Source organism: Ornithorhynchus anatinus, chromosome 17, assembly GCF_004115215.2.
Source record: "Ornithorhynchus anatinus isolate Pmale09 chromosome 17, mOrnAna1.pri.v4, whole genome shotgun sequence".
NCBI classification, from domain to species: domain Eukaryota; kingdom Metazoa; phylum Chordata; class Mammalia; order Monotremata; family Ornithorhynchidae; genus Ornithorhynchus; species Ornithorhynchus anatinus.
Window position 1 is genome coordinate 15,205,670 of NC_041744.1, and position 22,812 is coordinate 15,228,481.

General features: G+C 48.6%; 1 protein-coding gene across 1 annotated transcript in view; it reads right to left on the reverse strand.

Annotated features, from left to right (window-relative positions):
- Nucleotides 1-21,594, reverse strand: part of TCF7L1 (transcription factor 7 like 1) — a 146,576-nt gene extending 124,982 nt beyond the window's left edge. Inside the window, exons 1-3 of the mRNA XM_029082653.1 lie at nucleotides 21,280-21,594; nucleotides 21,033-21,102; nucleotides 20,794-20,948 (exon numbers count right to left, since the gene is read on the reverse strand). Of these exons, the coding sequence (XP_028938486.1) occupies nucleotides 20,794-20,948; nucleotides 21,033-21,102; nucleotides 21,280-21,594 (540 nt within the window). The remainder of the gene's footprint in view (nucleotides 1-20,793; nucleotides 20,949-21,032; nucleotides 21,103-21,279) is intronic.
- Nucleotides 21,595-22,812: the final 1,218 nt, after the last annotated feature.

The window sequence follows — 22,812 nt, forward strand, 5'->3', positions numbered from 1 at the left end:
ATAAATGTTATTGATTGAGGGACAGGGGAAGAGGAGAGGGAAAAGGAAGAAGAAAAAGGAGAGGATAAGAAGGAATGAGAAAAAAGGAGAGAGGTGAGGGTGAGAAAGAGGAAGCAGAAGGATATTTTAAGGTCCGTGATGGTAGGAATCATGTCTTTCTATTCCAAGTGCACACTTGGGTCTGGGGGTCAGAAGGTAACAGGTTCTAGTCTTGGCTCCACCACTTGTCTGCTGTGTGACTTTATGCAAGGCACTTCACTTCTCTGTGCCTCAGTTCCCTCATCTGTAAAATGGGGATTAAGACTGTGAGCCCTTGTGGGACAGGGACTGTGTCTCAGCCAATTTTCTTAAGCCCCAGGGCTTAGGATAGTGCCTGGCACATATTAAGCACTCAACAAATACCATAATTATCATTAATTATTATTTACACAGGATCAGCACTTACTAAACACTGACAATAATAGAAAGGAAAGAGAGCGGAAAGGGACAAAGAAATCTCATTAGTCCTAGATAGCAGGGGCAGGGACTGCATCTAAAAAATCTAATTTTAGTCACAGTTTCAGAGCCCTTCAAAATACTTGGCTGATGTAATTTCTGGGCAAATGGGGACACTTCAGCCAGTTAGGGGACCACTTCAAGCCATTCTGACCCAATCAAAACCTTGTGGCTATCCTAGAACGTTCACATTGCGCGACTAGAACTCACACCCAGACCCATGCTTTATCCAGTGTGCACTTGAAATAGAAAGACATAATTTCCCACCTTCACGGACCTTAAAATAACCACCCGCTTCCCCTTTCTCACACTCACCTCTCTTTCCTCCTTTCTCATTCCTTCTTATCCTCACTTTCTATCTGGACAGCCTCAGCGAAACTGTTCTGGGCTGCTGAAACCAACTTGGAAATCAGACCAATCAAGAGGCTGGTTCCCCAGACCCTCAAAACCCCGCGGTAATCCCTATTCCTTGATGGATGTAAATGTGCCACCAGCTCTGTTCGACTGTACTCTCCCAGGGGCTTAGTACAGGGCTCTGCACGCAGAAAGGGCTTGTTGCCAAATTAGGAATCACCCCAAACTGGATTTTCTGATAGGCTTGCAACCTAAAGCAATGTGCCCGAGGTCACCCTAAACCCTGGCAATCCTGGGATACCCCCAAAGCATCATGGGGTCAGGAACTCCCCCAGGAATTCCCCAGTGATTCTCCGGGCACTGTTTGCTAGCTTTAGCCTTCAAAATGCCGTTAAGTATCTTTTTCAGATGCTAATTCACACCAAACTCGGCAGAAGATTGGCTGATAAAAACCCAAATGGTTCCACTGGATCACCTCTTCTCTTCCCCCTTCTCAATCAATCAATCTATCAACCAAATCGTATTCATTGAGCGCTTAACAGGGCCAGAGCACTGCACGAAACGCTTGGGAGAGTACACAACAACCGAATTAGCAGCTACGTTCCCACTATCTAATGAGCTTACAGTCCAAGGAGAGGGACACACATTAATATAAATAATTAATTTATTCTATGTCATTTAATGATATGTACGTATCATTCGCCTGCCTGGTATTGGATGGATATGCCACTGTGAGGTGAATGAATGTCCAAAAGGTGGGAAGGGAAGGAAAAAGAGAAGATGCAAGAGATCTGGAAAATTCATCACCAGGGTAATCAGTCCCTGAACAGTTTAGGTATGACTATACGTCTGTAGCAGTTATTCCCCCAATACTTTGGAAGCAGGTCAGATTCAGAGATGTAAACCACCGTCAAATCCACTAAACTCAGTGATTTGTTGAGGATCAGGGGGAAAATTGAGAGCAACATTATAAACCAGAACTTATTTCCTACTATTTAAGCCATGTAAAAGTCTAGGTTGCAGAGTGACTATGGACTGAGTAGGTGTGACTGATCAAAGAAAAAAGTGAATCCATAAACAACAACAACAACAACAAAAAACCCTTTCCAATCTAAGCAAGAAAATCAGGACTCTAAAAGTATAAAACAGTATTTCCAGAACTATAGGCTGTTTGGTAAAAAAGCCTAAAGAGAAGTAGTGTGGCCCAGTGGATAAAAGCATGGGCCTGAAAGTCAGAAAGACCTGGGTTCCAATCCCAACTCCGCCACTGGTCCGTTGTGGGACCTTGGGTGCGTCACTTCACTTTGCTGCACCCAATCCGATTTACTTGTATCCACCCAAGCACTTAGTAGGGTGCCTGGCACACAGTAAGCATTTTACAAGTGCTATTATTATTATTTCAAAGAAAAGTTTAGTGTATGGGTGCAATTGGCTCTGATCCAAAGAGCAAATTTAGTACAGTTACATTAAAAGTACAAATCAGAATTCCCCGTTTCTACCTTGTTGCTCCAGGAATCCTATTTCTCTAGGGCCAGAGCCTGCTTCTATTCATCTGTAAAATGGGGGACTCCAGCTCCCTACCCAGTGCCCCAGGACCTACTTTTTAAGGGTGTGCGCCTCACACCACAAAACCAGAATTGTATTTAAACTTCATTCCAGCAGATTCCATGGGATAACAGGACTCGGCAATTTAATCTGCTCAGTTGGACCGTCGGTCACTTCTAAGATTCTTTTCTTAATTAGAGATTTAATATAAGAGTGTGCCACAAACATAACACTTCTTGTGCAATTTGTAAATTCATACATGGCCCGGTCCCCATGATTTCTTATTATCCAATTCTTAAAGAACAAAGAACAGAGGATTGACTGTCACTATTGACTCCCAGGGAATAGTGCTCTATCCACTAGGTCACACTCCTCCTCTAATATAGGAGAGACCAATGTGTGCCCCATCAGAATGTAATTGTTTTTAAACCTAATTAACTATCACAGGTGAACTTTTAGCACAGTAGTACCTAGTCAGAATTGGGATGTGCCCACAGTTGAAGGGCAGTTCAGTCTGTTAGATTACAACAGTCTCAGCGACTTGACCAAAACTGATCCATGGCTCGAACTAGCCTCGTAACTGTTCGCTTTTGGACCCAATCAATGGTATTTATTGAGCGTTTATCATGTGCGGGGCATTGTACTAAGCGCTTGTACTGGTCAAATTGATTCAATTGCTTTTTAAACTTTATTACTGCTAGAAAAAATCCAAAATTTTGAAGAGCTAGCAGGCTACATACACTTCACATTTGTTATTAATAAAAGAAATTCATGCAGCCTGCACACATATGGATCACTGGTCACGTGGCCCGCTATTGCAACCACTTGGACGGTCCTGATATTAGGAGACGTGGCGATGAAAAATGGAACAATCCCGCTTATTCGGGATGTTGGCCACCCTACTCAGATGAACAACTATGTACGTGCAGATGTGGCCCTGGAAGAATTCCCACTAAAAGTTCCGAGTGACTCCAAATTAACTGGAGTATGTAAAAATCATCGCCGTGGAAAGAGATTCCCCAGCTTTCCCGACTAGCAACATTTACGTTTCGGGACACTTCTTCTTTACATTTGTGCAGCTATCCCTTGGTATTTGCTGGGGAGCGGGTTAGAGAGAGACCACCCCGCATGACCCATGTGAAGCTGTGAATGTCATCCCATGGTAACTGCAATTAAAGCCCCAAGTTGGTCCAACATTTCTTGGCCATTCAGGCTTTGTGGGAGAAGGGCTGGGGTGATGACCAGACAGTGCTTGAAGAGGCAGGACTGTGCTCGAGAAGACAGCAGACAATAAGTCAGTCAGTGGAATTTATTGAGCGCTTAATGTATGCAGAGCACTGCACTACTCACTTGGGAGAGTAAAATATAATAAAGTTGGCCAAAGGGAACGCCCATTCCAGGACTTTCTTATATCGGCACAGAGTTCCAGCCTGGTTTACTTCCAGCCGTGACTACCAGTCATCCCCTTATCTTCTATTTGTAGAGTTGATTTTCCTCTGTACATGCAGTTCCTCGCCTTGTCCCTAACGAACTTAATCTTGGTTCGCTTCGGTGAACTTTAACTTGTCAATATCTTGTAAAATTCTTTTTCTGTCCTCCAGGGCACAGTCACCCCACGCCTACATATTTAAAAGAATACAATTTGTATTCTATTGTCACAAATTACAGATTAAAACATCACTATGTAAGCTCCACAAACAAGCCCTTAAAGGACCACCACTCAAAGCATGCCCCTTCTCCTGAACCAGTGAGATGACCATCCATCCCCCTAAAAGCAGCGTAATCGTGGGAGAGATTCTCGAAGAGTTTACAGGACAAAGAATCCCCAGGATTCTTGAACTTCATGGAAACATGAGAGGACCCAAAGAATAACAGCGGCAGACTCTACATAGGTGATACATTGAGAAACAGTGTGGCCCAGTGGATAGATCACCGGCCTGGAAGTCAGAAAGACCTGGGTCTAATCCCGGATCTGCCACTTGTCTGCTGTGACCTTGGGCAAGTCACTTAACTTGTCGCTGCCTCAACTGCCTCATCTGTAAAAGAGGATTAAGACTGTCAGCCCTGTGTGGGACAGGGATTGTGTCCAACCCAATTATCTTTTGTCTACCCCAGCCCTTAGAACAGTGCCTGGTACATAGTAAGCACTTACCAACACTAGGGATTGTCTCTATTTATTGCCGAATTGTACTTTCCAAGCGCTTAGTTCAGTGCTCTGCACAGAGTAAGCACTCAATACGATTGAATGAATAAATGAATATTATCAGCATCACCGCCATTATTAAGAAATTCTAACAGGACATGATAACACCTCAAGAACCACTCGGGAAAGATACTTTAAAAGTACTTTGGACAAATCTGATTTGGGATTGGAGCACTAAATAAAATTTCAAAGACGCTCATTAGTGGGACAAATTCAAGTATCTTCAAAGAGCCGGGTGGAAAGGGGCAGATTTCTTTGTATTTAGTCCATCCCTTCTAATGTAGTTAGAGGTAAAGCGGTTGTTAGAAAGGTGAAATACAAATGGCTTTGCCAATGGCAACAACTGGCACAGACCAAAGAATGGTCACCGGGTGCACACTGAGTTCAGGCCCAATCTAGTCTGGTAGCAAAGGCACTCTGGGGAAAAGAAAGGCCCAGCAAGGAGTTAATGGACAGAGAGTCAATTGACTGTTGAATCAGTGGGATTTATTGAGCACCGACTGCAAAACCCTGTGCTGAGCTCTTGGCAAGAATCATGACCCCTGACCTGAAGGAGATTAAACTCTAATCGCGAGACAGACGAAAAGAATTTACCACTAGTTGGAGGAGGAGAAAGAGCCAGGTCTAGCAGGAAGTAGTACAAATAGGTCAGGATATCGTTGGCCCCGGCGTCACCCCTCCCCACCACCCCCAACCGCCAGGAGACAGGATGAGTCAGTGTTTGAAGATCCCTGAGTTTTCAACATTGCAGCCCAGGTCCAGATCCCGGGAGATCAAAGAGCTAAAAAAGCACGGCATTCCCCAAACCTTCTCTTCTGGTGCCCTCTGGTTTCTGAATGTGCTTGCGTTTCCTTTTACCTACTAACATTATATATATATACACATATATATATAATTATTATTATAATTGTGGTATTTGTTAAGCACTTACTATTTGCCAAGCACTCTTCTAAGTGCTGGGGTAGATATGAGGTAATCAGATTGCCCCTTGTGGAGCTCACACTTTTAATCCCCATTTTGCAGATGAGGTAAGGGAGGCACAGAGAAGTTAAGTGACTTGAAGTTAAGTGAATTAGAACCCCTGTCCTCTGACTCCCAAGTCTGGCCTCTTTCCACTAAGACATATATCAATGTGCATATGGCTTATTTTATCAGGTCTTTTCTTGTAGGTGAATCAACAACCTCCTCCTTCTTTCTCCTTAACTACAACCAGCCAATCAATGGTATTTACTAAGTGTTACCTGGGAAAGCACAGTACAACAGAATTAGTGGACACATTCCCCTCCCGTAATGAGTTTACCGTCTGTATTTGGGCTCGCTCGCCTTCTGCTGGTCGGGCATCCTTAATAATAATAATAATAATAATGATGATGGTATTTGTTAAGCACTTACTATGTTCCAGGCACTGTACTAAGCACCGGGATGGGTACAAGCAAACCAGATCAGCCATGGTCCCTGTGGGTTCACAGTCTCAATCCCCATTTTACAGATGAGATGACAGAGGCATGGAGAAGCCAAGTGATTTGCCCAAGGTCATGCAGCAGACAAGTGGCGGAGCCTAGATTAGAACCCATGACCCATGAAGTGGTCTGGCCTTGCGATGGCATTTCTTAGCTTCTGTTCCTGAGGTTCTCCTTGTATTAATTCAATCGCATTTATTGAGCACTTACTGTGTCCAGAGCACTCTACTAAGTGCCTGGAAGAGAAGGATACAATAAACAGACACATTCCTTGCCCCAAATGAGCTTACCATCTAGAGGAGGGAGACAGATGTCAATACAAATAAATAAATTACAGGTTTGTACATAAGTGCTGCGGGGCTGGGAGGGGGGAAGAACTAGGTTTGAGCGACGCATTGCATGCCTCACTCTTTTTCCCCATAGTTTCCCTACTGTAGTACCAGTCAGCAAATACCCACGCAATGAAGAACTGGTGAGTAAAAGCTTTTATAGCCCTTTCTCCTTAGAGAAACCACAAATATGGTAATTTACCCATTTTTATTTTATATATTTTCTAAAGACTTTCATATTTATGGACGCATATATACAAATTAAGCAGTGTGGGCTAGTGGATAACCAGAGGCCTGGGGGCAAGAAGACCTGGGTTCTAACCCCAGCTCTGCCACTTGCCTACTTTGTACCCATAGGTAAGTCACTTTACTTCTCTGCATCTCATTTTCCTCAACTATAAAATGATTATTTAATATCTATCCTCCCTCTTACATGACTGTGAGCCCCATGTGGGACAGGGACTATATCGTACCTGATTAACTTGTATCGACACCACTGCTCAGAACAGTGCTTGGCACATAGTAAATGCTTAAGAAATATTATGAAAAAAAATTCAGAGCCATTCTAGGTTAGCCAGGAGCCAGATCACCTCTTTCCCCAAAAGAGTTATTATACTGTAGCTAACCCAGCACTTAGTACATTGCTTGGCATAGAATAAGTGTGTGAAAACTACCTCAATGATTATTTAGTTGGAAGAAGAGGGGTCCCTCAACTCACACTTGTTGAAACATCTTGATGTGCACTATGTAAAGCACAAAATCTAAATACAAGTACCCTAAATACCCTAACCTGGGGATTGCTAATAATTTTGAAGCTAAGAAGTTGGAAGTGACTGATAAAGTAGAACCAAGTGACCTCCTAAAACGGGTTAAATTCAATATGGACAATGCAATATAGTAACATTTGGGGCAAACAAGTAGGATGAGAAAAACTAGCTTCACATAAGATCTCAGGGTGACAATAAACAGTGAGTTAAAAGTTCTATCACCTACAAGGCTCCGGTTTCTCCAGCCTGCCTCACTAAATCTCCAGCACTGCTTATGGAGAAAAGTCCAAAGAACTGAAGGGCTGAGGGCAAAGCAATGATTGAGCAGTGTGACCTAGTGGATAGAGCACAGGCCTAGAAGTCAGAGGGACCCAGGTTCTAACTCCAGTTCTTTCACTTGTCTACTGGTTAACTGTGAGGAGGACACTTCGCTTCTCTGTGGCTCAGTTACCCCATCTGTAAAATGGGGATTAAGACTGCGAGCCCCGTGCGAGACATGGACTGTGTCCAATCTGACTACCTAGTATCTACCCCAGCGCTTAGAACAGTGTCCGACAGAGTTAGCGATTAACAAATACCGTTAAAATAAATGTCTTCAAGAATATGGAGGGTTTCATGGGGCAGATATTAATGAAAAAGAAACATGTTCATTGGACAGAAGAATTTCCAGTCTATTAGGATGATAAACATTGGCTCTGGCCACTGAGGTAGGTTGAAGGTTGTTCTACTCCTACCAATTAAAAAACAGAAAGAAAAAAAAAGACAACCATCTTTCCTAGATGAGTTTGTCAGTCACAGGACCGGATACAGGGGGCTGGACCGGATGACCTCTCTGGACCTCATCCCATTCTATTCTAAAATTTGTGTCCTGGTGAAATAGCAGGAGAATGAAATGCTGTCATCCAGACTTGAGAAAATTTGCTTTCTTGTGGGTCACATAAACTACGGGGAGTGAGAATGGGCCTCTAAGAGTTTCTATGTGACATCTTGCATCTATAAAGACAGTTAACTGAGCTCATAAATGACAATCAGCAGACTTTAACTGGCATCTCTGCAGAGTTGCCACTGAGACATGTTGCGTTCCCATAGATGTGGGGCCAGTGAAGAACGTGTGACAATACCTGGTCTGAAAAACAGTTATTAGGTTATATTTTGTTCTAAAATGTAACTTGTGGCAGACTTATTTCACTAAGGAAAGGAAACTGGGTTTCTGCAGCATTCAGTTCGGTTTCACTTCTCAGGCTATGGAAGGGGCGCTTTCTGCCAAATTTAAGACGCCCTTCAATTTGGCGTTTGTGATTTCCACTTCAGCTCTAAATTTTTGACAAAGCCCAATTTAGCTTCCTAAAAGCATCTTTAATAGCTTATTTTTTTAAAGGCTCCTAAGTGCTGACATCCAATATTGCTAGAAAACTTTTTTTTAGGATTAAAGTGCAGATGAACAACCGTCATCTGAATTTCATTATCTTTCTCTTGAAATACACAGAGTTGAAAAGCAGAAAAATGTGTTTGCTAAGAGACATTTTCTTTGGGACACCCACCCAGTTCTCCAGTAATGTGGAGGCAGTGTTCTGCAGAACCCCCGCATGAAGGAAAACTTGTGTTTTCTTGCAGCTGGACACTGCACATAAGGGGCACAAATCATTTCTTCTGACACCACATCCCAGTGAATCCTGTCAGATGCATGTGGTTAGAAGAACCTTCCCTAATTCTATCCAAAAATAGGTGGTGAAGAAGCGCATTCTAGGCCAACTGTGTGTACACCCAAAAATTTGAAAGTAGGGGCCCTTTAATTTTCCCCGGGGCCAATTCTCATTTACACCTTTTTACCTAGTTTCTAACTTAACCAAGATCCCAGTCTTCATCAGGGTCTATCTAGACAGCAAATCTATACCTTTGCTTTTATTAGTTTACCCAAAAAGGCAACTGATTTTTTTCTTCCCCAGTGTCTGAAACGTTTTTTCCACATTCACAGGCCTACAAGAAAACCCTGAAATCGATTTCAGCGAAAACTGCAAGTTAGCATGCGCAGCTACTGGGCTGAAACTCTGTAGAAGACTCAGGAACTCGAGACTTCTAATTCCAGCTCTGGGAAGGACTGACTCAGTGTTCGGCATTAGACAAGTTACTTCAAGCTCAGAGCTTCGTCTCTAAAATGAATGACAAGTCTTCGGCTAAGCTACATATGCTGAATGAACTAATTAGTGGAAAGCTCTTAAAAACTCTGAATGCTATTTAAAAAAGGTATAGTAGAACAGCACTTGAAGATAAATTATCTTGGGTGGAGGATACACATAAACTACATACACATTTAGGGAAGCTTTTAAAAGTTAGGTGGCTGAATAACTAATTGAGCTCCATTAGGATCGACCAAGTTGCCACAAAGTTCTGATGCAATGCTGGAAATTTTTTTTTTACAAGTCTCCAAATATATCTATCTTCTAAAATGTAACACACACCAAGCTGAAAATAGAAAGACAAGTATCATGACCAGATCCTGGAAAGTACTGACAAACTACTATTTTGATACTATTGATTGACTGAGATTTAAACTTCCATGTGACTTTATTTTTTTAAATATGGTAGTCTCAATTCTGGATAAAGTGAGAAAAGAGCTGTGATTTTTAAAAAGGTCAAATGGGTCATTCCCGGGTGTTCAACTTCATCAAAAAGCTACACATAAGATCATGAAAAGATGGAAAGACAAAATATATGTAGAACATGATATCACTCATGCAAATTGCCTGCCTAAGCCTTGGCCTGAAACAAGAGAGCTTTTTCTGAAAGAATTGGGATTATCCTCAGGTCAAACAAACATGAATTCAGGGGTTCATTCTACTCTAGGGAGCCACTTTAACCACAGCTTCCAAAACCTAAGAGATCCTTCTGACTCCTTTGAGCTCCGTGCTCTAACCACTAGTCCACACTGCTTCTCTAAAAGCACTGTACTAAGCGCTGGGGTAGATACGAGCTAATTAGGTCAGACATTAGTCCAGGCCCCCACGGGGCTCACAGTCTTAATCCCCAATTTACAGATGAGGTGTTGTGGGTAGGGAATGTGTCTGTTTCTTGTTGTATTGTACTCTCCCAAGCGCTCAGTACAATGCTCCGCACCCAGAAAGCACTCAATAAATATAACTGAATGAATGAATAACTGAGGCCCAGAGAAGTGAAGTGACTTGCCTCAAGTCCCACAGCAGACAAGTGACAGGGCAGGATTAGAACTTGGGTCCTCTGACTCCCAGGCCCGTGCTCCATCCTCTACACTGGTTCTTGTAGTTCTGGGGTGGGTTTTTTTGGCTCCAGCTCCACTGGCGCGAGGCAGCTCCTGCTCAGTTGCTGTTTTTGTGGAGGCAGTGGAGGATCCAGGCTGTTTTAGGTCTCACAGCTGGAGCACCACCGGCTTCAAATCCTTGCCACAGCCCTGGAGCATCGGGCCCTGGAGTACTGGGTGGGAACTGGTCTTCACGGAGGTCAGGGCCCAAGGAGGACAGAAAACACTGTCTTGTCTTGAACTTTCCCCTCCCTCTCCCCCCCCCCACCCTCCTTTGTCCTTTTTCTCACCTACTTTGGTTCTCTTCTCCACTCTCCGCCTCCCCTCCTTTCCCTTCCCTGCCTCCTCGCTGCTCCCTCTAATTCCTCACCCTTTCGATACTCTTCCCAATTCACCTCTGTGCTCCAAAAGTTTTCTTCTCCTGCTTCCAAGAAGTCAGGAGGGGAGTGGAAGCAGTAGCTATTTATTCTGCTGTCCTGCCCGGATTTATGGCTCCTAAACCATTCCTGCCCCATGCTATTTATATGACCGATAATAAAATGGGCATTATCCTACCTAAACAACCAATGATCGCCTGACACTGAATAATGTCAGATGCTTCGAGAACCAACTTTAAAATCTAACGCTCCCTAGTGTCCTAACTTGAAGTGAGGTCACCTGTAACTTAGATGCTCACTGACATCCAGTATGGCTCAAAATACAAAACCGACTGGCCTTTAATCAGGTCTGCAGCTGACAGCATTGCACCCGATTCTCGGGGGTCTGAAGTGACTGTCTTGTGGGAGAAGCATTTGGCAGACGGGGTGGGGACAGAAAAGGTACACCTGGCAACGCACTAAACCAAGGTTGTCAAGAAAAGGTGGCAAATGAAATAGCCAGATAATGCAAACTCAGAAGCACGTGCCTTCCCCACTGGAGAACTGTTTCCTTGACACTGCTCGGCTGTAGTTTCTAAAACACGTCGCTCATCCCTGCCCTAAACAGTTAGTGGATGGAAAGAGCTATTGCTCTTCTCAAAGTGGCTAAATTGGGCTCATTAAAAATATTTTAGATTCCAATACCAACTTTCATGCCAAGGGACTTTATATGGCTTTAAATCACAGCGATGCTTCAAGTTCAATGCTATTTTCAACTAATTTTTATTCTATTGAGCCCTGAGGGTTGGGTTTCCCACTTTCTGGATGGGGGAAAATCAGTGGTTCTAAGTGTAAGCCTGCCTTCCCTACGCATTCCTCCCATTTTGGAACACCCTCCGGGAAACACGAGTTTCCAAGTTCCCCTAAACCCAGGCTCGTCTCCCTGAATTTCCCATATGGGCTGAAGCCGCCTTCTGTTTTATTTGATCCCCACTTGTAATAGTGCTTGTTAAATGCTTACTATGTGCGAGTTGCGGGGCTAAGCTCTGGGAGAGAGACAAGATAATCAGGTTGGATCCATCCCTGCCCAACATGGGGCTCACGATCAAAGTTGGAGAGAAGGGGATTTAATCCCCATTTTACAGATGAGTGGCATAGAGAAGCTAAGTGACTTACCCAAGATCACACAGCACGCAAGTGGCAGAGCTGCCGTTAGAACCCAGGACCTCTGACTCCCAGGCCCAGGCCCTGCTTTGCACCCAGTAAGCGCTTAATAAATACAATTGAATTGAATTGAATAGGCTATCCTGCTTCCCATTTCTCCCTCTCATTGGCCTGGACAATCAAGAGTGAACTTTGAAGTTATATTTGTTTTCATAACTCCTGTTCCTTGTTAAACGGTTATCGCTATCCCTATAAAAAATCTAGCACTTTAACTTGGTTTTACATTCCCTAATCCTGAAGTTATCTAGGAATCATCATCACCAATTCATTACAGGTGAATTTTGTTCAGCCTTTTGTGAGTTCCTCAAAAATTAATTTCAGTGCCTCCATCTAAATGAAAACAGACTTGCTTACTTAGCTATTCATTTCCCTCTTCTTTCACCTCATCCCTCTGAGGTAGGTCACAGTATGCTGGAACGGAACTTTCAGAACTTTCCCTCCAGACTATAAACTCACTATGGGCAGGGAACGTATCTGCCGACTCTGTTGCGCTGTACTCTTCCAACCGCTTAGTATGGTGTTTTGCGCAAAGTAAATGCTCAATAAATACCACTGATGGACTGATTCCAGGCAATTCACAACTCGCGATCTCATTTTTTTTTACGGTACTTGTTAAGTGCTTCCTAGAAGCCAGGCACCGGACTAAGCACTGGGGTAGATACAAGCTAATCAGGTTAGACATGGTCCATGTCCCATGTGGAATTCACAGTCTTAATCCCCATTCTACAGATGAGGTAACAGAGGCAGAGAGAAGTTGTGACTTGCCCAAGGTCCTTCTAACTCCCAGGCCCGTGCTTTATCCACTAGGCCATGCTGCTTCCCATTCATCTGGAAATACTAGCTATCCATGCCAACTTGTACATTCCAAGCGCTTTAGTACAGTGCTCTGCACACAGTAATGGCTCAAGAAATACAATTGAATGAATGAACGAATTTATTCCTATATGTTTCTTCAAGAAACTCAAACTCACTTGAATCTTTTACCGGCTGTCTCATTTTCCTAACCTGCACCGCAGTCCCAACAGCACTTAAGTCCATACCCTTATTCTCTGCCATTTTTCCTCTCTGTACTTTAATGTCTGTCGCCCCTTCTTGACCGTGAGCTCCTTCTGGGCAGATGTCAGTTTTACCGACTCTCTTGTACTGCACTCTCCCCCGAGCACTTAGTACAGTGCTCTGCACCCAGGAAGTGCTCAAGAAATACCCCCGATTGACTGACTTTTGCTCTGTATCTTTCTCCCCCAGCAAAGAGTTGCAAATGGCATTCCCGCGATAATTCCCGAGGAAGCAAGAGTCAACCTCATCAGTTCTTGTTGGCGGCAAGAACTTCAAGGTCTGGGGCACAGTCGACCAAAGAAAACAAGACCTCTTAAGGCAGAGGTGAGGTAAGCCTTGTAGGTCCACAGCTCAGACCGCCCCCCCACCCCCCACCGGTGTTTCCTTGTTTCAGTTTTTGGGGAGTCACAAATGTGGCTCTTATGCAGGCTCTGTGCCGGGATATAGAGGCTTCCCAGCAGGAGACAATCGGGCATTCATGAACACACGGCCTATTTGATGACTGTAAATAATCAGAAGTGAGGCCCCGGGCCCCTTTTGGCTGTGAATAGACTAGGGTCAGTCCTGGTCACCCCCATCCTGAGGCTCAGCTCAGGGGGAGGCTGGGCGGTGCCAGGTTTGGGGGGCAATGCAGGGAGCAGGAAGCCCAGGCTCCCCTAGTCATGGGAGGCCCCGGGAAGGTCAAGCCGCCCTTCCCCACCCCGCAGCATTTTGGGTAAGGTAGGCTCTCTCTAGACTGTAAGGTCAAAATCGGGAGCAAGGATCGTGTTTGCTTACTGTTGCACTGTCTTCTCCCAAGCGCTTAGTGCAATGCTCTGCATACATTCATTCATTCGATCGTATTTACTGAGCGCTTGCTGTGTGCAGAGCACTGTACTACACGCTTGGAAAATACAATTGGGCAACAAATAGAGACAATCCCTACCCAACAAAGGGGCTCACAGTCTAGAAGGAGGGAGACAGACAACAAAACAAGTAGAGAGGCATCAATAGCATCAATATAAATAAATAGAATTATAGATATATACACCTCATTAATAAAATAGGATACATATATACACAAATGCTGTGGGGTGGAGAAGGGGGTAGAGCAGAGGGTGTTGGGGCGATGGGGAGGGGAGGAGGAGCAGAGGAAAAGGGGGGCTCAGTCTGGGAAGGCCTCCTGGAGGAGGTGAGCTTTCAGTAGGGTTTTGAAGAGGGGAAGCGTGCTAGTTTAGTGGATGTAAGGAGGGAGGGCATTCCAGGCTAGAAGTAGGAGTTATGCCAGGGGTCAACTGCGGGACAGATGAGACCGAGACAGTGAGAAGGTTACCGGCAGGAGCCGGGTATGCGGGCCAGGTTGAAGAAGGAGATGAGGGAGGTGAGACAGGACGGGGGCAAGGGGATGGAGAGCTTTGAAGCCAATAGTGAGGAGTTTTTCTTCGATACTGAGGTTGCACACAGTAAACGCTCAATAAATACAATCGACTGACTGACTGGGCTAGCTATGGAGCTGGAAGGGGGGTCGAAGTGGAGCCAAAATAGCAGCTTCATTCTTGACTCCCAGTCGGCAGGCTGGGCTCTTCACCCTGATCCCAGAATCTGTGTGAGTCCCCTCACCCTCCCAGACCCCAAGACCGGAAGCTTCTCCAGGACCCAGTCATCGCCGTCTGTATTTCTCGAGCGCCTTCCGGGTGCAGGGCACCAAGAGGAGGAGACTGAGCCCTCAGAACACCGGTCCCGTGAACCCTGTCGGCTGAGCTTAGACTGTCCGGCAATCTGAACACTGCTGAGGCAGGACACTCGAGTGAGCGTCAGGCAGGACAGTCGAGTAAGCGTCTGGGAGAATACAATACCACAGAGTTGGCCGACGCATACCCAGACCATCGTGAACTTGCAGTCTAGAGGTCCATATGGGAGTGGGGTTGGCTGAATCGCTCTTACTCCAGGGTAAAGACCGGCTTCCTTGCAAGGCCCCAAGTGCCAAATATCCCACTCTTTTAAAGATAAATGGAGATTTTATTTTTCTGCAGAGACGCTTGAAGGTTTTGCTCTTATCAGGCTCCGTAGAGGCCAGGCTATAATATCCCATTTTATCTCATTTGATGGGAGGATGGATAGAGGGGAAGGCAAGGCTTATCTCTAAGGCCATGTAACCGCAGGGCCATAAAAGAGGACTCCAGTATGGCTGCCTCCCTACACCCTCTGACATTCCCCAGAAGAAAGAACCTGCGGGCAGGAATACCGCAGTCTCGACCCAGACCGATTCTCCCAGTCCACAGCTCTTGCACTCTCGCCGCATCCCGGAAATGGGGGGCCTCTGCCCTGAAACTTCCTGCTGGTCAACGGGGTAGGGTGGAGGTACCAACAGTGAGATCCAACAGTGAGATCCATGGAGTGCTTACTGGGTGCCAAGCACAGTACTAGAAGCGAGGGAGAGAACTCTCCAGTAGAGTTGGTTGGGCTTTCCATGGCCGCCCAGAGCTAGCAGAGGGGCTATCGGAGGGAAGGATCAGCCAGGCAACCGGGCAGCCGGACAAGAAGGCTCAGAACCGTGAAAGAAGCAGGAGGGTCTGGGCGGCAGCTGCTCTGGCAGACCCCCTCCAGAGGCAAGAAGGTGGCAGATGCTGCCGACCCCAAAGCTCGTGGCTGCCCTTCTGTAGCGGGCTGCCCCAGTGACCCAGAAACGCTGGTAAAAACTGCAGCCGTCTTTCTCTCTACCCACACGCACCCACGCCACCTTCTCCGCGCTTTCCAAACACACAGCCCCCCTGCCGGACACGCTTAACACAAATAAATTTACACCTCCCCCTAAAGCCTACCTCCCCAAACATTCACCCAGACCGAAATAAAGAGGCAAAGTCTGGAAACAGGGTGGCCTGAGGAGAGGCCGATGCAGTAATCCCCTACATCTACCTTTACTCGCCAACCCCCCCCCCCCCCCCGCATCTCTATTCACAACCATCAATCTACAGGCAAATACTTGGGTTTCTCCCACAGATACTCCCCACATATGAAAATACGCATCAAGAAGTACACGTTATTTACCACAGGCACTTTTTTTCTAACTCCTGTGCCTATTACTGTATATTTGGCAATTTGTGTCTGCATTCCCCCCATTAGCTGATAAATTCAACACTAGGTATCTCATTCTTCCAAGCACTTGGTATAGTATTCTGCACACAATAAATGGTCATAAATGCTACTGAGTCAGTAACATTTCAGTCAGTTGTATTTGTTGAATGCTTACTATGTGCAGAGTATTTTGTATGAAGCGCTTGGGAGAGTACACTCTAACAGACACACTCCCTGTCCACAATGAATTTACACATAAGCATATGCATATCCTCCCCCAGTCAGAGATACACAAATCCACAAACATCACATTTCCCACCCAGTTTCCCAAACACATCCCCATACCCACACATATTTACAAATGGATCACACTCCCAGGCAAACATGAAAACATGCTTTCTCACATACACACACACACACACACCCACCACCCACACGTACACACACACATTCAGGACAATGAGTGACACAGAGAGCTGCAGAGGCACAAAGCTAAGATAAAAATGGAATAAAGAAAAATAAAGAGAAGAAAAAAATGACACGACCAATCTAAACTAAGTCCCGATAAAGAAAACTCAAGAGAAAGAAATTGTAACTCTTGAATCTGCAGTTTCCAAATCATTTCTCAATACCAATGTATGGAACCTGTTTACTTTGCACACCCTATTATGATTGACAGTTTTTTTATAAAAAGTACTGTTAAAATCCATAGGTGGCACCAGAAGAAATGAGTCTATATATTAAGAGGCAAGTAATTGCTTTGTTTGCCAACCTAATTATTTTCCAACACTCAGGTGCTTAGAGAATTAACATTTCCTCCCATTTCCTAGTAATTGTATTCACCGATTTAACCCAGGAGAACTCTCTCCCCCCTCAAATTTCAATATTTTTCAGATAGCTCCCTACATTTTTTTTTTCTCACAGAAACGGTATTGAAGTTCCCAAGTGCTCCCTGTTTCTGGAACTGAACAGACTGCTACATTTAGGGACCTAAGCTGACTAAATGGAACTTTTGTTCGAGAAAGATCTTTTTAAACCAGGCTGTGAGGGTGGTGTGCGTTGATTTTATCTGAAACTTTACAGCAGTCAAATGAGTTTCAAATTCCACCAGTTTTTTCCATAACTGCCTTTTTCACATTAAAACACTGCCAAGTACAGTACCTATTTGTTAAACACGAGCTTCTCCCGTCTAGCCTCGTTTCTCTTTCAGCTCTATCGATGCAGAATTTGATACGGATAAAATTTCCACAAATATGAAGGCAAGCTGTCTAACCCGCAAAGAAACCGAGTGGGAAGAACAGTTCCTCCACCCCGCTGATTCCACTCCCTCTCTCCGGTCCCCAAATATTGGCTTATCGATCACCGGTATTTATTGAGCGCTTACTGTGTGCAGAACGCTGTACCAAGCGCTTGGGAGAGAATGACAGAAGGGAGTCGCTGAAGACTCTCCGGGCCCACAGCAAGCTTACAAGTCTAGAGCTCAGGGGAGAATCGAAACGAACTCGGCATATTTGGAAACTACTTTCCCTAGTTTGAGCTGTGGAAAGGTCTGAGACGAATGTCCCTCATTAAACCCCAAGTTATATTTAGCGGCAAGTGGAGCTGCAGTTATATTTAGAGAAAAAGTTATCTTAAAAGAATTTTTTTTTTTTTTTACCAAAAGCAGTTTGTTCATAGACAGTCTGAAAAACATAAAGGGGAGGGAGGAGGGAAAGGCCTTCTTATGTCCCTCGTGTCCCCTGCAGCCAGCTTTGGCCAAACGGAAAGACTGAAAGACATTTTACTTGCAAAGTTGAGGCAACGGTATTGCCCCATCAGTAAAAACCCATTTCTTTCTGCGTTTCTTTACATCGGAGAATTTAATGGGCTCGTTTTTTGCGGCTGGCATTTTTAGATCCAAGGGATCCCGTGAGATTAGAAAGTACCAGAGACATACATTTCCAGCTCAAGCCATTTTACAGACCTTTCAGGCGCTCTAACAAAGTCTGTCTTCCAGTACGCGAACTTGACTGCAAACAAGATCAAAGTATTCATGACCTAAAGGCAAGTTCGATCTCTCAGGAAATTCTCTACACAAAAGGGGGCAACCATATTTTAATGATATGATTATTGCACATTGCACATTGACTGCAGTCCTCAGTTCTCCCACCAACATTTTAGATCATGCTCCTAAAGGATGTAGACAGATCACTTCACCTTCCCTAAAACCATTCGAGCCAGTAGTTACAGGGGACCCTTGAATGTCCGTGTCTGTGATGTCAATTGTCACTTTCCAAAAGCCCCAAATTTACTATCCAAGTTATTTCTCCCCACCTTGATGGAGCCCAAATCCTTTCCTCTAAAGTTGCCGCCCTTCTTTTTTTCTTTGGCCTATTTTTGCCTCATCTTTTTTCTAAGGGACTGGGAATCCAACAGCCTGGGCCAGATTTTTGTCCTGCACTTCCTACCATCAAACGACTAAATGAGAAGAAAAACACCTTCTCCTCCAAACCCAGTGAATGGCCAGACTCTCAAGTGTCTTCGAAGCCATTAACTCGTTCGTTTTGACATTCACCCGCAGCTTCCTCGGGCCGTACTTCTGGAATGGATTTCTCTTCCCCTGCCTTCCCAAGGAACTTGGCTCAGATTTCACGAAACCATCTTTGACATTGACTAGATTGCCATCAGTCCCATGTTCCCCTCGGGTTTGTCAAGAAGTCTGCCTCCACGGAATTCATTCATTCAAGCATACTGCGTGGAGAGCACTGTACTGGGGCCTTGGGAGACTTGTGTCTTGAGCGGGGCTCCGTCGGCGTGTACTGGGTCAGGAATTAGGGAAGCAAACTAACCTAGATCGCTCCAGCTGGGACAGCAACACACATTTTGGTCCACGTTGAAAAGAAAAAGGAATCGACTAAGCAACCCTTCACCCACATTTGCCCTTTCAAAAGAACGAGTGCCCAAACCGCCCCCAAAATCCAATGTCGCCAACCACAGGGTTTTTGGCTCCCCAACCTCCAAATGCAGGGTTCTGCTGGCCAAACAAGAGATCTCCGGGTCTCCGTACCCCCGATTTTAAGCGGGACGGCGGGTGGATGTCTGCTCTCTCCTCCCCATCTCTCCCCCCGCCGGCCCCGCTCCTAAGAGGCATACCCTCTCGCACAGAAAAAAAAAAGAATTGTCAGCAAGCGGAGGTTGCAGCTCTCCATCGCTGCCTGTTACAACCGACCGGAGAGATCGCCAATCCAACGCTTGAACGCGTTCACCGGCGGCCCTTCAAGTATGAACATGAAAAACTTTTCGAGCCGAACACTTGCTTTCGAGGGAGGAGAGGAACATTCTGAAAAGTCTCCCCCCCCCCCCAAAAAAAAATCCACCGGGAGTTGGGATAAGGGATAAAGTGGGTTGATAAGGGGTGTGGGCTCCCACCAAGGACAGGACAGCAAGAGATTCTTGTTTAGGGATAAGCATAGAAAGCAGGGGAACCACCGCCCCCCCGGCCGCCCCCCCCGGGCCGCCCCCCCCGGCGATTTCAAAAATACAATGAACTCCCTTCCCTCGGGGGGTGTTATTTGCAGAGCTGGGATTTGGGGTTTGGGACATTTGCTGGGGTCCGGGAGGATTCAATTTGCTCTCATTTGCACTTTGCCTAACGCTCGGTCAATTTGCTTAATCACTTCTTTAAATGCCAATGCAGAACCAGACAATGTAAGCCCATTAACAGCTTTAAAGTGTCTAACAGTTCGCTTTAAATGAGAAAAGCCAAGCAAACAAAAGTGGGGGGAGCTTGGGGGCGGGAGGGAGGGGGGGAGAATTGCCAAGTTCCTCTAGTTCCAGAAGGTAGCAGGGCTAAGGCCGCATCTCCTCCTATTGTTCTGCCAGGGAGTTGACGCTCAGCAGCGGCCCTGGGCCCTTTTCGACAAATTTGGTGCTGCAAAACCTTGACAAATATGCGGTTGGATGGGTAGAGCGGGCAAGTGGGAAAAAACACAACAAACCAACCAGCAACAAAAAGCATCCAAACCCAAAGGGGCGGCCCGAGGGGAAGCTGCTCCAAGTGGTTCGGGGGGGGGGGGGGGGGGGGGGGGGGAGTTTGTTTTCCCAAAAGGGTCGAAAAAGTGAGCTTTTCCAAGTGGGGCCGGGGAGGGGATAGGGAGACACCCCCTCCCCCTCCTTACAAAGGGGAAGCGGCACGGTTAGAGCCCGGGCCCGGGAGTCCGAAGGTCCTGGGTTCTAATCTCCATTCCGCCACTCGTCTGCTGTGTGGCCTTGGGCAAATCACTTCACTGGGCCTCGGTTCCCTCGTCTGCAAAAGGGGGGCTAAGGGCGTGAGCCCCACGTGGGACGGGGGCCGCGTCCGACCCGATTCGCTTCGATTTCCCCGCCCCAGCGCTTAGTACAGTGCCTGCCACGTAGCGAGCGCTTCAAAAGTACCACCGCCATCATCACCACCATCAGCACCATCTCATTAATCATCATAACGGGGGGGGGGGGGTCCCCGAGAGGGAGGGGGTGTCACCTGGGGACGGGGTCCCACCTGGGGACGGGGGTCCCACCTGGGGACGGGGGTCCCTCGGTCTTCCCCACGCACGGCGCGCCCGAGCGAGAGTCTGGTGGGGGGTCGAACGGAACCGAAGCGAGTCGAAACTTGGGTCGGGGGGTCGCAAGGCCCCGAGGCGGGGGTGGGGGGCACTCACCGTCCTCGCCCCCCCGGGGGACAGGGCTCCGCTGGGCAGGTAGGGGCTGCCGAGGTCCGGGATCATGAGGAACGGGTAGCCCGGGTACGGGGGGCCCTTGAAGAAGCCGCCGCCGCCGCCGCCTCCGGGTGGTCCTCCGTCCTGCGGCCGCCTGGCTGTTAGGGGGCGAGAGGAGGCCGGGGTGAGCGGGGAGGCGCGGGGGGAGGCGGGGGCCGTGGCGGGGGCGGCGGGGCGAGTACCTTCGCTGAGCTGATAGTCCCGGGGCTTCTGGAAGGGGTCCCGGGGCCGCTGCTGCGGGACACGCTCCGCCTGCGGGAGGAGGGGAGGGAGGAAGGAAGGGAGGAAGGAAGGAAGGAAGGAAGGGAGGAAGGGAGGGAGGGGAGACACCGTCAGTCGGTCGTTCAACCGTACGGGGCCGGGGGGCCGCGTGCGCAGCCCTGCGCTAAGCGCTGGGGCCAGGCCGGGGGTGACAGGCGGGACCCCCACCTCGGAGTCGGAGTCGGAGTCGGGGCCGTCTGGTCCTGCCGCCGCCGCCGCCGCCGCTCCTCCTCCACGCCGCCCTCCTCCCGCTCCTCTTTCTCCCCCGTCCCGCTGGAGGCGGCCGCGGTTCTCGGACTCGTTGACCAGCGAGGACTTGACCTCGTCGAGGTCGGTGCGGGAGGAGGCGGCCCCGCCGCTGGGCTCCGGCTCCTCTCCGCCCTCGTCCTGGAAGGCGATGAGCTCGTCGTTGGCGCCCAGGTCCTCGCCGCCCCCGCCGCCGCCCCCGCCGCCGCCCCCGCCGCCGCCCCCGAGCTGGGGCATCCCCAGCCCGAGTCCGGGGCCCGGCCCGGGGCCGAGCCCGATGGCGGGGCCGATGGCGGGGCGGACGCGGGGGCGGACGCGGGGGCGGACGCGGGGGTCGGGGCCGGTCCTGCCCGCCGCGCCCCGGGCCGGGCCCCCCGCCGCACGACCCCCGCTCGGCGGCCCGCAAAGCTCCACTCCGACACCAAGTTGGACAGGGCGGCGGGGCCGGGGGCAGGGACGGGACAGGGCTCCGGGGGCTCCGGCGGGGGCCGGCGGGGTGGGCTCCTTCCCCTGAGGGCTCGGCCAAGCCGCGGGGCCCCGGCTCTTCTCCTTCTCCTCCTCCGCCGGGGGGTCTCCGCTCCGCTCGGGGCCGGGCCGGGCCGGGCCGGGGCGGGGGAGGAGCCCCCCGCTGCAAACACACACCGGCCCCGCGAGGGACGGACGGACGGACGGACGGACAGCCCAGCAACCGCTGCCCTGCCGGACCCACTTCCCAGGGCGGGCGGAGTAGTTGGTCCTCCTCCTTCTCCTCCTCCTCCTCCTCCGGCCCGGCCCGGCCCGTCCCGTCCCGGCCCGGCCCGACCCCGCCCCCCTCGTGCCTCCCCGGGAGGCCGGACCCAGCGGACCCCGCCCCGCCCGAGCGAGCGAGCGACGGACACCCCCGCCCCTCCTCGGGGACCCCCGGCCCGGCCCGGCCCGGCCCCCCTGAGACCCCGCCCCCCGGCGAGCCCGCCCCCCGAGTCCGGCCGGGCCGTCCTCGCTGTCCGGGCCCCCGCCCCGCGGCCGGCACTGCCCTCTGCAGGAAACTCACTCTCAAACCCCGGACCTCCAGCCACATACCCCCCCCCCCCCTCCCCCAACCGGCTCCCGCTTCTCCCCTCTCCCTCTTCTCCCTCGACGTCCACCTCCGCTGCCCACCTTCGGTCCACCTCCCTCCTCTCCCTCTCCCTCTCCCTCCTTCTCTCTCTCCTCCCTCTCCTTCTCTCTCTCTCTCTTCCTCTTCTCCCTTTTCTCTCTCTCTTCCTCTCCTTCTCCCTCTTCCTCTCCTTTTTCTTCTCTCTCCCTCTCCTTCTCCCTCTTCCTTTCCCTCTTCCTCTCCTTCTCTCTCTCTCCTCTTCTCCCTTTTCTCTCTCTCTCTTCCTCTCCTTCTCCCTCTTCCTCTCCTTTTTCTTCTCTCTCCTTCTCCCTCTTCCTTTCTCTCTTCCTCTCCTTCTCTCTCTCTCCCTCTTCCTCTCC